We start from the raw sequence: 15181 nt of genomic DNA, 5'->3' as shown, positions 1-15181 counted from the left end.
ACACAGAGTTACCATATGACCTAGAAATTCTACTCCTAGTAATACACACAAGACAAATGAAAACATATGCCCACAAAAAAACTAGTACACGAATGTTCATAGAAGCATTGTTCATAACAGCCCCAAAAAGGAAACAACCCAAATATCCATCAACTAATGAGGAAATAAAATTGGTATATCAATACAATGGAATACTATTACGCAATAAAAAGAAATGAAATACTGATACAAGCTACCACATGGATGAACCTTCAAAACATTATGCTTAGTCACAAAGAAACACATATTGTATAATTCCATTTATACGAAATGTCCAGAATATGCAAACCCATATAGAAAGTAGTGATTGCCTGGCGAAGGGGGGGACAGAATAAAGAGTGACTGCTAACGGGTAAGGGGTTTATCTTCGGAGTGATGGAAATGTTCTAAAATTAGATTATGGTGATTGCTGCACAGCTCTGTGAGTATACTAAAAACCACTGAATTGTACACTTTAAATGGGTGAAGTATATGGTATATGAATTATGTCTCAATAAAGCTATTTTTTTAAAGGTAATGCATTTTACTGTTAAATTAAAAGATTTATATGGTAATGGAAGGAAACTAGATTTTGAGTGGCGAGCACACAATAGAGTATACAGATATCTAATTATGTTGTACATCTGAAATTCATATAATGTTATTAACCAATGTTACCTCAATAAATTTAATTATTTTTTAAGTTTTAAAACAAAAGCTGAAATGGCAATTAAGAATGAATGTTAAATCACTAGTATCCAGAGAGCAAATTGAAGAAATGACCTACCGAATAAGTGATATGAAAGAAAACTAGATATGTAGAGATGGGATTTGAAAAATAAAAATATGGCGCTATTGTGCGTGAGTGATTTGCAATCAATACTTTAGCATTAGTACTACAAAGCTGGGATCAATACTATTTTAAAAACAAGACAGGCCATAACATCCTATGGGCCTCTTTCCTCATCTGCAAAATCAGGACTTGCAGCTAACAAAAAAAAATTTTAAGATAAAGACAGAGAAGAAAGAGATGGCTGTTTTCCCAAAAGAATTTGCTAGGCAACAACCTCTATATGCGTGATATGCTTGAGCCTCTCAGAATTATAATGAAAAAGGGAGGCACTGCCCTACGATATATGGGAATCGACTAACATTACATGTGCTATTCAAGATTGAAAAAAGGATAGTTATATAAAGAGAAAGTCAAGCCACTGTGGCTCCTCAAACAAAAAGGAGTAAGACTGGAAGAATACTTTGGTATACCCAGGAAAGCAAGTAATGATTCACAAGTATTAATAAAAGTTGGCAAAGGAAAGAATCTGGTTAGGCAATGTTGCTAGATGGATTTTTGTGAAGAGCAAGAATTTTAGGGATGGGTATACTAACCTTCTATCTGCTATCAATTTACGGTTATTCACTGTTCTTTCATTTCTCTTCAGTTACTCAGGAACACCTAAGAATCCAGTGCCTTAAAAAAATGCTACCTCAAAAGACGGAAGAAATAGGATAGACTATGAAAAGGGTAGAGGCATTGACAGATGAGGGTAAAGTGAGGGAACGGAGCCTACTGCCTTAAACCTGGTTAATGACTGTACTGTGGGGAAAAACGGGCTATAATGAGGATGGAGGTGCATCCAGGGTAAAACATGGGTCTAAATATCAAGTCTGTGCACGCTGCTACCTCTGAACGGGATAAGGAAAAAAGCTGAGATCATCCCCTATGAACATGGGCAGAGACAAGCTAGACTGAAAACAAAGACGGGGGTAATAAATACTTGTATTATAGGACAGTCAAGTGATTGAGTCTTGGGTCTGATAGTAAGATTTAGGTTTATCTGCCAAAGACAGGATGAGGCCAAAAATGAAGAGCCCTAATAATGATACAGGGAGTAAGGAAAAGCAGCTACAACGGATCGGATAGGGCAGAGGTCTCAACCCCATTTTTCTCTTTACCAGATCCACTTAGGGCAAATGATCCCTTAATCCATCTACCCCCACAAAACCCCACTTTCCTGTGGGAAAAGAACTCAGTGATAACAATGAAGCAAATTTTAGGGAGAAGGGGTAACTTATATTTGAGCCATAATGCAACATTCTTAAGTCAAGATACTAGAAAATTACAGGCCAAAATTCAGATGATACAAATATGCATTACTATTCAGCGGAGAGTTAACATAATAAATCACAACAAACTAAACTGATAACACGAAACTAAAGTCGTTATCATACAAACCAAGAACTACAGCAATTGAAAACCATAACCAATTCAAGACAACGTTGATGGTGTTCTGAGAAAGACTCCTTCCTAAAACCTCTGGTAATCCCATCTGCTCCAGTGGGAGCTTTGCTTGGCTGCCAAATGCAGCTCATCAGCCAATTTCTTAGGAGAATACTGAAGCAGCATCTTCAGTTAACTTTAGTAACACTTTGCTTTATGAAAACCAAATACTAATACCCATTAATAAGGCACTTATAAGACTAGTAAGTAAGCCTTAGTTTTTATAAAAGATGATGAAATGAGGATCTATCATTCACCCTGAAGAGCTCAAGAAAATGGGTAGAGAGAGGAGCATGATGGTCGTGCTCGTCATGCAATAAGGGACACAAGGCAAACTACTACGAATGGTCACGTTCAGGGATGGCACTGGGAGAGCTGTGCTAACACGGAGAAGGAAGCTGTGCAGGGGGAGATAAGGGTGAAGTCTCCAGCCTGCCCCTCCTTTAAACACTCTTTCATGAGGCAACTCTCCCCATGAAACAACAAGCAGTGAGTAATCACTCTCTCTTGAAGGGAGGAGCAGTGACCTGAGACTGTACAAGGTGTTTAAGACAATGATCTATTGGCTGCATGGAGATCAGAAGGTACCACAGGAAGGAAGACGATGAGTTAGTTCTAGGGCTCTAGGAAACTGAGGGGAAAGGAAAAGGCAGTTTGCTACTGGGCTAGGTAAGCAATTAACCGGAAGTACAGGGAGACGGTAATCCCCAACGGAGGCAAAACGGCAGAGGTTACGACTTCAGAGTCTGGATCCAGACGGCCTGAGTAGGAATCTCAACGCCCCCACTTTGTTTTCTCAGTGACCTTGGGCAAGTCACTTAACCGCTCAGTGCCTCATCTGTTAAATGAAGGTAATGACAGTACCTACCTAACAGGATGGCTTCGCAGCTTGAATCAGTTACATTTGTAAATTGCTGCATACAACGTCTTGCGCTGCACATAGTAAGGGGTACCTACGGGTTATTAAATAAATGGAAGTAGGTGGGGGTTTGTTTTGACATCTCCAAATAAAACGGTGGTGTGTGGGCAACGTAAAGGTACCAGGGACGGGAGGGGGTAACCGCCAGGCAGCACCTCGCGGAGAGGTCGTCCTCCCGACGGGGTTCAGGGAGCAGCGGCTCCCAGGAGAGGGGCGCGGGTTGGAGGAAACTTCCTTCCTTCCCGGCCTAGGATTTTCAGGAACTCGTTTCCGAGCCGGGGTTGTGATTTCACGACGGCAAGAGTTTAATTTCCGCGCAACATACCGGGGTGCAATTCTGTTTTGTCTGAAAAGCAGGGCGTCTGTCTAGGACAGGACGGGGTTTGAGTCGGAGGGAGAAGGGTGATATCCTCAGGGGGAGACCTGCTTGCTAAGAGCCACCATCTGCCGGCGCGCTCCAGCTGCCCGGAGCCAGGCTGGCCGCGAAGGAAGGGCGCAGGCTGCCCCGGCCCGGAGGGAGGCGAGAGGAGCCTCGGAGGAACGGGGCTGTGCGCCGGCGATCGGGAAGGGACCCCACGTCGGGGCGCCCGAGCGAGACCCGCCTCGCAGAGGGTGGAGGTCGCTCGCCGGGCTCGCCGAAGGAAGGGGCCGGCGCTGGCACTGCGGGCAGAAGGCCAGACGCGCGGTCCCGAAGGAGCCTGCCCCCGCCCGCCCCACCCGTGCCCGCCGGTCCATGGCCCGGGCACCCCGGGTACCTGAGCGTGGGCCCGATGCAGGCCGTGTCGGTGCTCTCGATCTCTCGCAGGATCCGCTCGTGCTCCGCAGCTGTCTCCAGGCTCTCCGCCTCCGCCATCTTACCCCGATCCATAGAATGGGGGCGCCCGGCAGCGTGTCCCCTTCTTCAGATCAGCTCACCTTTCGCTCCCACTCTCACCCCAAGCTCCAGAGCCTCCCCAGCCCCTGGCAACCCGCAGGACGACCCCGCCCTCAAGCTCGGCACGCCCCCTTCGTCACCGCGTCCGCCGACATTCCACGCAATGCCTTCTGGGATTTGTAGTTTTCTGGGCGACGTCGAGTAGGGTTGCATTCATTTATTCATTAAATCCATAAATACGAGTGGGAAGCCGCCCTATAAGCCGGGAACAGTTAACGACAGCATGCAGCGGTGGTGAAGTCAAGCAATGGCACTGATCCCACACATTTTTGTTTAAGACCCTTGTCACAAATCTCAAAAGGCTCTATAGGCGCAAATAATAAGAAAGGACTAACTGGGTTTCTGCGGACAGATATCTTAATAGCTGGGGCGTTAGGGGGTGCGGAGGAGACAGCTGGAGAAACCCAAACTAAGAGGTAAGGCAGAACGTGGCTGTCAGCCAGTTCAGAGAATCGAGCCCAGAGATCACCTCTGGACGCGAAGGATTCATTGACTGGGCCTAGAAGTCTAAACAGTGTGACTGGAAGGTGTGATGAGTTCTCAGAAGGCCAGCAAGAACTTCATTTGCACTTATGTAGAAGAAGTAATAGTAAGAGATAGGGCTGGAAAAGTAGAAAGAAATACTGGGCTGAGAAATTTCTAATGGCTTCACTGGTCCAACAACCAACTGTATCAGAAACACCTAGAAACGTTTTATTAAATACAGACTAAAGGTTCTACATCTGGACGTTCTAATCATGCATTTCATAAACTCCCCAGATTAGAATTTAGAAATCATATTTATTGATCACTGTTGGAATTGTTACATAACACAATAAACGAGAACTCACGGAAGGTTTTTAAGAAGAGTGACACAATCAGAACTGTGGCATTAGGAAACGATCAAGATCAAGTGTTCAAGGTGGGCAGAAATAGAACATTTGCAGACAGGGAAACACTATAGAAAAAAACTAAGGTCTAAACCATGGAAGTAGCAATGAGAATGAGAAAGAATAGACAAATAGGAAACACATTTAAAAGCAGAATTGGCATGATTTACTAGATATTGGGAAGCGGAACCTTGGGTATTACTCCAAGGTTTGGAGCAGAGTGATTGGGAGAATGGTGCTGCCATCAACAAAAGAGGCATGTAAGAAGAACCAAACTGGAAGATGAGGCTAAGTAATTGGTGTTACAGCCATGCCACGGATTGTTATGCAATGATTGAAGAGAAAGAGAAAAGACTCTATATTCAATAGGAAACTGTCTTCACATTGTAGTGCTGAGTGGAAAAAAGCAAGGCATGAAACAGAATATATAGTATGTTTTCATTTCTTTTATTAAAAGAATATTTACATGCATATATATATATATATATATATATATATATATATATATATATAAAATATTATCCATAAACTATTTCTGAAAGGATACCCAAGAAATTGTTAACAGTACTGGCAGCCAGGAGAGGGATTGGAAGGAAGTAGGACGAAGGTAAATTTTAATTATATATGTACTTTGCGTGAATTACTTTTTCAATAAAAATAGTCGTTATTAACCAAAAACACATTTTAAAAATAAATAGTGAGAAGAATGGGTTACAAGTCCTGGTTTGCCAGGAATTGAGCAAGTTGCTAAACCAGTCTGTGCCTAGATAATCTCTGGCTGTCCTCGTTTTATTTCATTGGTCATGTTTAAACAATTCCAGGTGGATGTAGGAGGGGCACAGAGTGTATGGAGTTTTTCATATATTTCTAAAGATCTCTTGTAATACATGACAGAGGGTCCCTTCAGGCACCCATTTGAGCATCTCACTCAGCAAAAACTTTTTTGTCCATCTCAGGAAGCAGACTGGTTATGTACACCAGATATGTATCGTAATGGTCAAACAAGCTTCTGCTACTCTCAGTAGTTTTCTTGAGCCCCCACAGAGGGCAGGGATCTCACATGTTACCAACAAGGATGTGTAAGTCTGGAGTGATTGGTGTAGAAAAGCTCCAGTGGAGAAGGCCTGCCCTCTAAATAGAAAGAATGTCAGGTCAGTGTGGAATGGCCAAAAAGCACTACACTAAGAGTTGTGGAGGAGGGGGAAAGCTTTGATTTACTTCCAGCGCTACTAGTTAAAATGCATTGAGCACTTTCTGTGTGCAGGCACAATACACAAAGCAAGCACTTCACATGCGTTATTAAATCCTTGCAACAATCCTTCTCAGTAGATATTATGTATCCCATTTTACAGATGAGAACATTGAGATAATTGGTAATGCCTCAAGTCTCACAGCTAGTAAATAAGGAAGCTGGTATTCAAACCCAGATCCCTGTGATCCCAAGACCCATTTTCTGATCATTGGGCCATACTATCCCACCCACTCCCTCCATTGCCACAAGCTTATTGTGTAAACTTAGGCAAATCATTCTGCCTCCCAGCATCTGCTTCCACATTAGTATAATGAATTACATCCTTTCTCAGACCCCTTCCAAATCACTTTGAAGACCTCTTTACAGAAACTCTTCTTTCTACTTACTTACTTTATTTGTTTCAATAATTTTTTTTTTCAATTACAGTTGACATACAATATACACATATTAGTTTCAGGTATACAACATAGTGATTAGACATTTATATCACTTACGAGGTGATCACCCCAATAAATCTAATACCCATCTAAGACCATACATAATTATTACAATATTATTGACTGTATTCCTTATCTTATATTTTATATCCCCATGACTATTTTGTAACTACCAATTTGTACTCCTTAATCCCTTCCCCTTTTGCACATACCCCCAAACCCCTTCCCATCTGGCAACGCTCAAAATGTTCTCTGCATGTATGAGCTTGTTTCTCTTTTGTTTGTTCATTTATCTTGTTCTTTAGATACCACATCCGAGTATAAGAGAAATCATATGGCATTTGTCTTTTTCTGTCTGACTTACTCCACTCAGCATAATACTCTCTAGGTCCGTCCATGTTGCTGCAGATAGCAAGATTTCATTCTTTTTTATGGTTGAGTAATATTCCATGGTATATATGTACCACTTCTTCTTTATCCATTCATCCATTGATAGACACCCAAGTTGCCTCCATACCTTGGGTATCGCAAATAATGCTGCAATGAGCATACGGACACACATATCCCTTTGAATTCGTATTTTGTGTTTTCTCAGATAAGTACTCAGAAGTGGGATTACTGGGTCCTTCTTTGTCTCTTGTTGTAGCCTTTGTTTTAAAATCTATTTTGTCTGGTAGAAGTATTGCTACCACAGCTTGTTTGTTGTTTGAGTTTCCATTTTCACGACATATCTTTTCCATCCCTTGCCTTTCAGTCTGTGTATCTTTCAATCTGAAGTGAGTCTCTTGCAGGCAGCATATGTATGGGTCTTGCTTCTTATGCAGTCATCCTATCTTTTGATTGGAGCATTTGATCCATTTACATTTAAAGTAATTGTTAATAGATATGTCGTTATTACCATTTTATTATTCATATTTTTAATCTTTTTCTTCTTCTTAAAGAAATCTCTTTAACATTTCTTGTAATACTACTTTCATGGTGATGAACTCCTTTACCTTTTTGTTGTCTGGGAAGCTCTTTATCTGTCCTTCAATTCTAAATGATAGCTTTGCTGGGCAGAGTAATCTTGGTCCTATGTCCTTGCTTTTCATCACTTTGAATATTTTGTGCCATTCCCTTCTGGCCTGTAAATTTTCTGTAAAGAAATCAGCTGACAGTCTTATGGGAGCTCCCTTTTAGGTAACTAACAGCTTTTCTCTTGCTGCTTTTAATATTCTCTCTTTGTCTTTAACCTTTGTCATTTTAATTATGATGTGTCTTGGTATAGACTTCTTTGGGTTCATCTTGTGTGGGACTCTGAGCTTCCTGGGCTTGTATGTCTATTTCCTTCACCAGGTTAGGAAAGTTTTCTGTCATTATTTCTTCACATTGGTTTTCAGTTCTTGCTCTCTTCTCCTTCTGACAACCATGATGCAAATATTGGTACACTTGATGCTGTCCCAGGGGCCCCTTAAAGTAGCCTCAGTTTTTTGGATTCTTTTTTCTTTTTGCTGTTCTGATTGGGTGTTTTCTGCTATCTTATCTTCTAAATTGCTGACTCAACCCTCTGCTTAATCTAATCCACTATTGATTCCTTCTAATGTATTATTTATTTCAGTTATTGTATTCTTCATTTCTGCCTGGTTCTTTTTTATTTATTCTATTTCCATTTTTATAATTCCTATCTCTTTGTTGATGTTCTCCCTGAGATCACTGAGCATCCTTATAACCAGTGTTTTGAACTGTGCATCTGGTAGATTGCTTGTCTCTATTTTGTTTTTTTTTTCCTGGAGCTTTGGTCTGTTCTTTCATTTGGGACATGTTTCTTTGTCTCCCCATTTTCGCTGCCTCCCTTTGTTTCTATGTATTAGGAAGAGTTGCTATGTCTCCTAGTCTTAGTAGAGTGGCCTTATGCAGTAGGTGTCTGGTGGGACCCAGTCTCCCTGGTCACCTGAGCTGGGTGCTTTAGGTGTGTCTCTTGTGTGAGTTGTGTGTGTCCTCTTGTTCTGGTTGAGCCTCAGTTGCTGTCAGCTTGTCTATGGGAGGGATTGACCCTTGGGCTGATTGGTAGTGAGGATCGGCAGTGACTACAGTAGAGGAGCTGTTTTACAGGGGTTGACACTACAGAACAAGATTTGCTTTAGCAGGACTCTGGTACCTGCCCAGTGTGCCTTTTGGGTGTGTCATCCACAGAGGCAGCTGGATGGTGCTCTGGCTCAGTAGAAAGCCACTGGATGTTCCTGCCCGAGGGCCTCCTGGGAGGGGCCCCACCATAGGCCAAGTTCAGTAGTAGCCTGTGCCCTGTCTGGGGCCAACTAGAATGAGCCACAAAGCAATCCACAGATGGCTGCCACCACCACTGGGCTTGGAGATGCCTGGGAGAGGGTAAGCTGCAAACTGAGGCCAACTGCCACTGGTGCTGGTCTTGGGGCTGCTTAGCAAGAGGTATAGGGCACACTGAACCCAGATGCTGCTTGTTTTTGGCGTGTGAACCTTTGAGAGATTTTAGGAAAGTCCACAGCATGAGCCAAGACAGGTCATTTGTGTGGAAAAATCCCTGGAAGTGGTCTGGATGGACCTGAACAATGGGTGGGGCAGAGTCTCAGAGAATCACCAGGGTGGGGCGAAGGAACAGTGTTAGCTAGGTTGATGGAGACTCAGACATGGTGGTTGCCTGCGTCTGTACACTGGGATGGGGAGGGCTCAACAAAAGAACAATGCCTTCTGTCAGTACTTTGCCTGAAAGAAAGCTGCCCCTCTTGCCCTCACCCTAAAGCCAGACAATTCAGTTCCTTCCCCTATGTCCCCGGCTTCTCTTGAGCTGCTTCCCCAGTGCTGGAGCTCAGAGCAAGTGAGTCCACCAGTGAGTAAGTCCCTGCATGGGCCCTTTAAGAGGAATACCTGAGTTTCCAGCCACTCTCATCTCACTCAGCCACAATCCCCACTGGTTTTCACAACCAGAAATTGTGAAGACTTCTCTTCCCAGCATTGGAACCCTGGGCTGGGAATCCTGGTGTGAAGCTGGGAGCCCTTGCTCCTCAGGGGGACCTCCACAACCAAGATATCCCTCCCAATTTTTAACTGCTATACATAGGTGAGGAACCAGCCCATTTGGTGTCTCTGCCCCTCCGACCAGTCTCTACTTGGCTTCTGCGAATCATTAGTTGTAAGACTTCTGTTCAGCTAGACTTCAGGCAATTCTTAATGATGATCGTTCTGTCATTTAGTTGTAATTTTGATGTGGTTGTGAGAGAATGCAAGCAGAGCATTTACCTACTCTGCCATCTTGACCTCCACTTACTCACTTTAAATGAATTGGTTTTCTCTTCTCCTGCATCCATAGGCTTACAGCATCAACATTCTCACTACTCCCCACTGCCACTTCTAAACTATTGTTCCAACACCCTAATACTTCAACTCCCCTTTGAAATCTAGGGTATCAGGTTGTGCTATGGTCATCCACTAATGCTCATATTCCTTAGAAATCTCACCCCTTGGCTCAGAGTTTTGCTCTCCAACTCATTCTCACCATCATCCTGAGGCACTTCAACATGAACATGGATGACCCACCCAACACTCTGACCTCATGGATCCCAACTATCCAGCCATGTTCTTCATGCCACACAGGCAATATCTTCATGGCCTCACTTTTTCCCTAACTTTTTTTAAACACTGCTCTACCCCCAGGACTACAAACTTTGAAATTCCTCTCTACATCTCTTTTCCATCCACTTCTACCTCTGCCTAATTTCTATGAGACCCACACATTACTCTAATGCCAATCTTCACCTCTAATTTCTATGTAATCTACTGGCATCTGTTCCCTTTTATCCTGGATTTTTTTTTTCTTCTATCCAAGCTTCCAATTCAGAGAGATCTGAGTTAGATTCCTGGCTTCCCTCTTAATCAGCAGGTGAATTTGAGTGTTATGTGGCTTCCTTAAGCTGCAGTTTTCTTATATATAAAATAGATTTTATAATATATACCTTAGGCAGTTCTAAGAATTAGATATAATTCATGTAAGGGGTGTAGCACAGAGCTTGGCAGAATAAATGTTATCAGCTACCCACTGCATGTACTCTCATGAGTCACCAATTTTATTAAAACGTCTCTAATTCTTTAGCTTCCTTTTACATCTTGATTATCACCATACTCACATGGCCAATTCTCCACTTCTATTGTAATAGAGAAAGAAGACTGTGACCATGGCAACTAGCACCATTACGCATTTGTGTTGCTCAATACCATTTGGGTCCTGAGGGCTCCTGACCCACCCTTTGATTTCTATTCCTGCTTACAGCATCCATTTATAATCCTTTTCTCTCCACTTAAGGTCTTATCCCTGCTCTCATCCTTCTCACTCTCAAAAGATACCTTTGCATCCTACTTCATTGGAAGGACCACCATCTGTTATTAAAATTTCATCTTTCTACCCCTTCACCATCTTTTCATCCAACTCCTCCTCATCTCCTACGTAAGAGAAATGGGGATCCCTATCACTTTCTAAAGTCAACTTCTCTTCTGGGAAAAGTTCTCACAATTATCTCTCTTCCCTCTTAGAGCTTCAGTCTTTCCTTCTTTGCTTTACCTCGGTCAGAAAACACACGTTTGAGTCTTTCCAGTTAAAGATCTGTCCCATCAAACTAAATAACCACATACAGAACAATGAAATTGGAACTCTATCTTACATCACACACAAAAAAACTAACTCAAAATGGATTAGAGACTTAAAGGTAAGACCTAAAACTGTAAAACTACTAGATAAAAACAGGGGGAAAGCTCCTTGACATTGGTCTTGGCAATGATTTTTTTGGCTATGACACCAAAAGCACAAGCAACACCAGCAAAAATAAAGTGGGACGACAGCAAACTAAAAACAATTCTGCCCAGCAAAAGAAACAGTCAACAAAATCAAAAGACATCCTACAAAATGAGAAAAATATATTTACAAATCATAAATCCTATAAGGGGTTAATATCTAAAATATATAAAGAACTCATACAACTCAATATCAAAGGAAAAAATCCAATTGAAAAATGGGCAGAGGCACTGAATAGACATTGTTCCAAAGAAGACATCAAGTGACCAACATGAAAAAGATCTTAAATATCACTAATCATCAAGGAAATGCAAATCAAAACCACAATGAAATATGACTTCATACCTGTTAGAATAGCTATCATCAAAAAGACATATGCTGCATTTTGTCAAAGATAAAAGAGTTGGCAAGGATATGGTGGAAAGGGAACTTTTGTGCACTGTTGGTGGGACAGAAATTGGTGCAGCCACTATAGAAAATAGTGTAGAGTTTCTCAAAAAATTGAAAACAGAACTGACATATAATTCAACAATTCCACTTCTGGGTAGTTACCCAAAGGAAATGAAACAGGATCTCAAAAATATTATCTGCACTCCCATGTCCATTGTAGCATTATTCACAACAGCCAAGACATGGAAACAACCTAAATGTCCAGCAACAGATGAATGGATAAAGAAGATGTGAGAAAGACAGGAAGGAAGGAAGGAAGGAAGGAAGGAAGGAAGGAAGGAAGGAAGGAAGGAAGGAAGGAAGGAAGGGGAAAAAGGTGATAGGTAGATAGATAGATAGATAGATAGATAGATAGATAGATAGATAGATAGATAGATATCATTCAGTCAGGAGAGAGAGAGAGAGAGAGAGAGAGAGAGAGAGAGAGAGGCAGAGAGAGAAGGAGAGAGAGAGAGAGAGAGAGAGAGAGAGAGAGAGAGAGAGAGAAAGAAAGAAAGAAAGAAAGAAAGAAAGAAAGAAAGAAAGAAAGAAAGAAAGAAAAAAAGAAAGAAAAAAGAAAGAAAGAAAAAGTAAATATCCTGGCATTTGCAATAACATGGATGAAACTTGAGGGCATTATGCTAAGTGAAATAAGTCAGGTTGAGAAAGACAAATACTGTATGATACCACTTATATGTGGAGTCTGAAATAGCCAAACTCATAGAAACAGAGTTGAGTGGTGGTTACCAGGGGATTGGAAGATGGAAGACATGGGGAGATGTTGGTCAAAAGGTACGAACTTCCAGTTATAAGATGAGTAAGTTCTGGGGATGTACAGCACGGTGATTTTAATTAATAATATTGTATTATATACTTGGAAGTTACTAAGAGAGTAGATCTTAAATGTTCTCACCACAATAAAAAGAAATGGTAACTATGTGACATGATGGAGTTGTCAATTAAAGCTATGGTGGTAATCGTTTTGCAATATATAAGTATATCAAATCATCACTTTGTATACCTGACACTTACACAATGTTGTCTGTCAATTATGTCTTAAAAAAGCTGAAAAATTAAAATAAAAAACAAAATCTCTCCCCTCAACCTTGCTTCCCTGAGCTATTCCAGTTCCTCCATTTCCTTCATTACTTGGAAATGTATTTTACACTCACTCTTTCTGTTCACCTCCCACTTGTTCCTGTATGTCTTAACTCAAACCACTCCTAGGAAGCAACTTTTCTCAGGTGATCCTAACTTTTCAATTGCCAAATCCAACAGTATATTCCAGCCATCATCTACCTGATTTCTGTCAAAGAAAACTACCTCTCTTTAGTCTATCCATTATTTGACAGTGTAGACCCAATGGAGCCAGGAAATAGAAATAGAAAGGGAACAGACCTCCTTTCATACCCTTATCCCAAGTCTTCACAAAGCGTTAGGGATCAGACCTCGTTGACTACCTGTATGTAGGTCATTCCATTATTCTTCCCAATTCTTCACAATGCCATGTGACTGCAGTTCCTCCCACTACGAGTGGAGTGTGCTTCCCTGACCACATGACTTTGGGCTCAGCTATGTGATTTTGTTGGCTAATAGGCTAGACAAGCGTTAAGCAGAGGCAGGAAATGCACTTACATGGTTGGGCTCACTCTCTTGCCTCTCTGGCATCACCATGAGAAAAACATGCCTAACAAAGCTGACTGGTTCAGTAAGAGTGAAAGACAGAGCTACCCAGCCAATCTACAAACTGCAGCCTGAAACAGAACCCGCCCCCAGCTGACCACAAATGCATAAGTATAAAATAAATACTTCTTGTGGTATGCCACTACCTTTTGGTTATTTGGTTACACAGCTTTATTGTAACAATAGCTCTGATACACTCTACCTTCCTTCCTAAAAGTTTCTCTTCCCTTATCATCTGGGCTTGATACAATCCTGGCTCACTTCTCCTGTGCTTACATCTTCTTACCTTTCTTCACCATTTTTTTTTTCACTCTGTGTACCTACTTGGTTCTCTTCTCAACCTCCTTTTCCAGCCATTTCATAGTCTGTCCCTAAGTGATCTCATTTAATCCCAGAGGGTCAAATATGATCTCCACTGTTGATTCCTAATGCTCTCCTCTAAACCTCAGATCCAGATTTCTAGTGGCCTTCTGGACATGACTGTTTAATATCCCACTACCTACCACGCCACTACCACTTCAAACTCAGTATTTTAAACAAATTTCTAAATTTCTTAACAAAAATCAGCTCTTACACCTTCCCATCTTCCCTCTGGCAGATTATACCACCACCTATTATTTATTCAATAGCCATAAATTTGTATAGGTTCATCCCAATCCTGCACAAAGCCCAAAAAACCTGGGATGAATAACCGCACCTGAGCTGCCCCACAGACTGGTTGCCGACTGCCCGTGTGACTGGGGCAGAAATCATCCTCTGGAAGTTTGCCCTCTGAGTTTCATTCGGAAGGTCGAGCCAGGAAATTTTCTTCTTTGCTTTCAATCCTAATCACTTTTGACTACTACGCAAATTGCAAACACCTCAGACTATCTCACTCCCTTACTGCTCTATAATTCCTCCCCGCAAGTAACCTCTACTTTAAGCCAGGCTCCTTTAACATTTTCCCAGAATACTCCTGCCAGCTCCTTCCTTCAATGAGCCTTCCTGAGGCAAGGCTGATAGTTCTGTTCTTCCATCTGCACTGTCTTACAAACGCCAGCTGTGAATCCATCATCCTTCCCCATTCCTACACCCAAAGTGCCCAGGGCAACTAGAGAAAAGAGCACAAACATGCAAACTGCCACCAACCAAAAGTACCAGTCCCCACAAAGGTCTGTGTGCTGCCCACCCACCACCCCACAACTATTGTGTACCTCTCTTTAGTCAATTCTCACTCCCATTTTCCTTGTCCACTATTTGACACCTCAATAATCTGCTCAACCCCTAGAACTCTACTACACATACACACACACACACACACACACACACACACACACACACACACAAGATTGCCTCAACTCCTTTTTTAAAAAAAGTAAAAGACATCATTAGTAGATGAGAACTCTCTTGTTCCAGTTACTGCTATCATGCTACAAATCATCCCAAACTTACCATTTTATGATTCTCACAGATTCCATGATTCAGTGATTTCGGGTATATTCAAAAAATTATGCAACAATCACCAAAATTAATTTTTAGAACATTTTATCACCCCAGAGAGAAAACCTAAATTTATTAGAAACAA

The 15181-nt window shown here is 41.8% G+C and overlaps 1 protein-coding gene across 3 annotated transcripts in view; it reads right to left on the bottom strand.

The window, feature by feature from the left end:
* EXOC6B (exocyst complex component 6B) overlaps nt 1-15181 on the bottom strand; it is a 629322-nt gene that overhangs the window by 579742 nt on the left and 34399 nt on the right. Inside the window, exon 1 of one of the 3 annotated variants that reach the window (XM_074332163.2) lies at nt 3971-4227. The exons of 1 other annotated variant lie outside the window; for it this stretch is intronic. In XM_074332163.2, the coding sequence (XP_074188264.2) occupies nt 3971-4083 (113 nt within the window). In that variant the 5' untranslated portion in view covers nt 4084-4227. Of the gene's footprint in view, nt 1-3970; nt 4228-15181 lie in introns of those variants that run through there. One more of the 3 variants, XM_088796094.1, reaches the window with a different exon arrangement.

This window comes from Rhinolophus sinicus, chromosome 2 (assembly GCF_057876585.1).
Source record: "Rhinolophus sinicus isolate RSI-liver-muscle chromosome 2, RSI-T2T, whole genome shotgun sequence".
NCBI lineage: Eukaryota > Metazoa > Chordata > Mammalia > Chiroptera > Rhinolophidae > Rhinolophus > Rhinolophus sinicus.
Note: the sequence above shows the minus strand (reverse complement) of the source record. Positions and strands in the feature narration are given on the sequence as shown.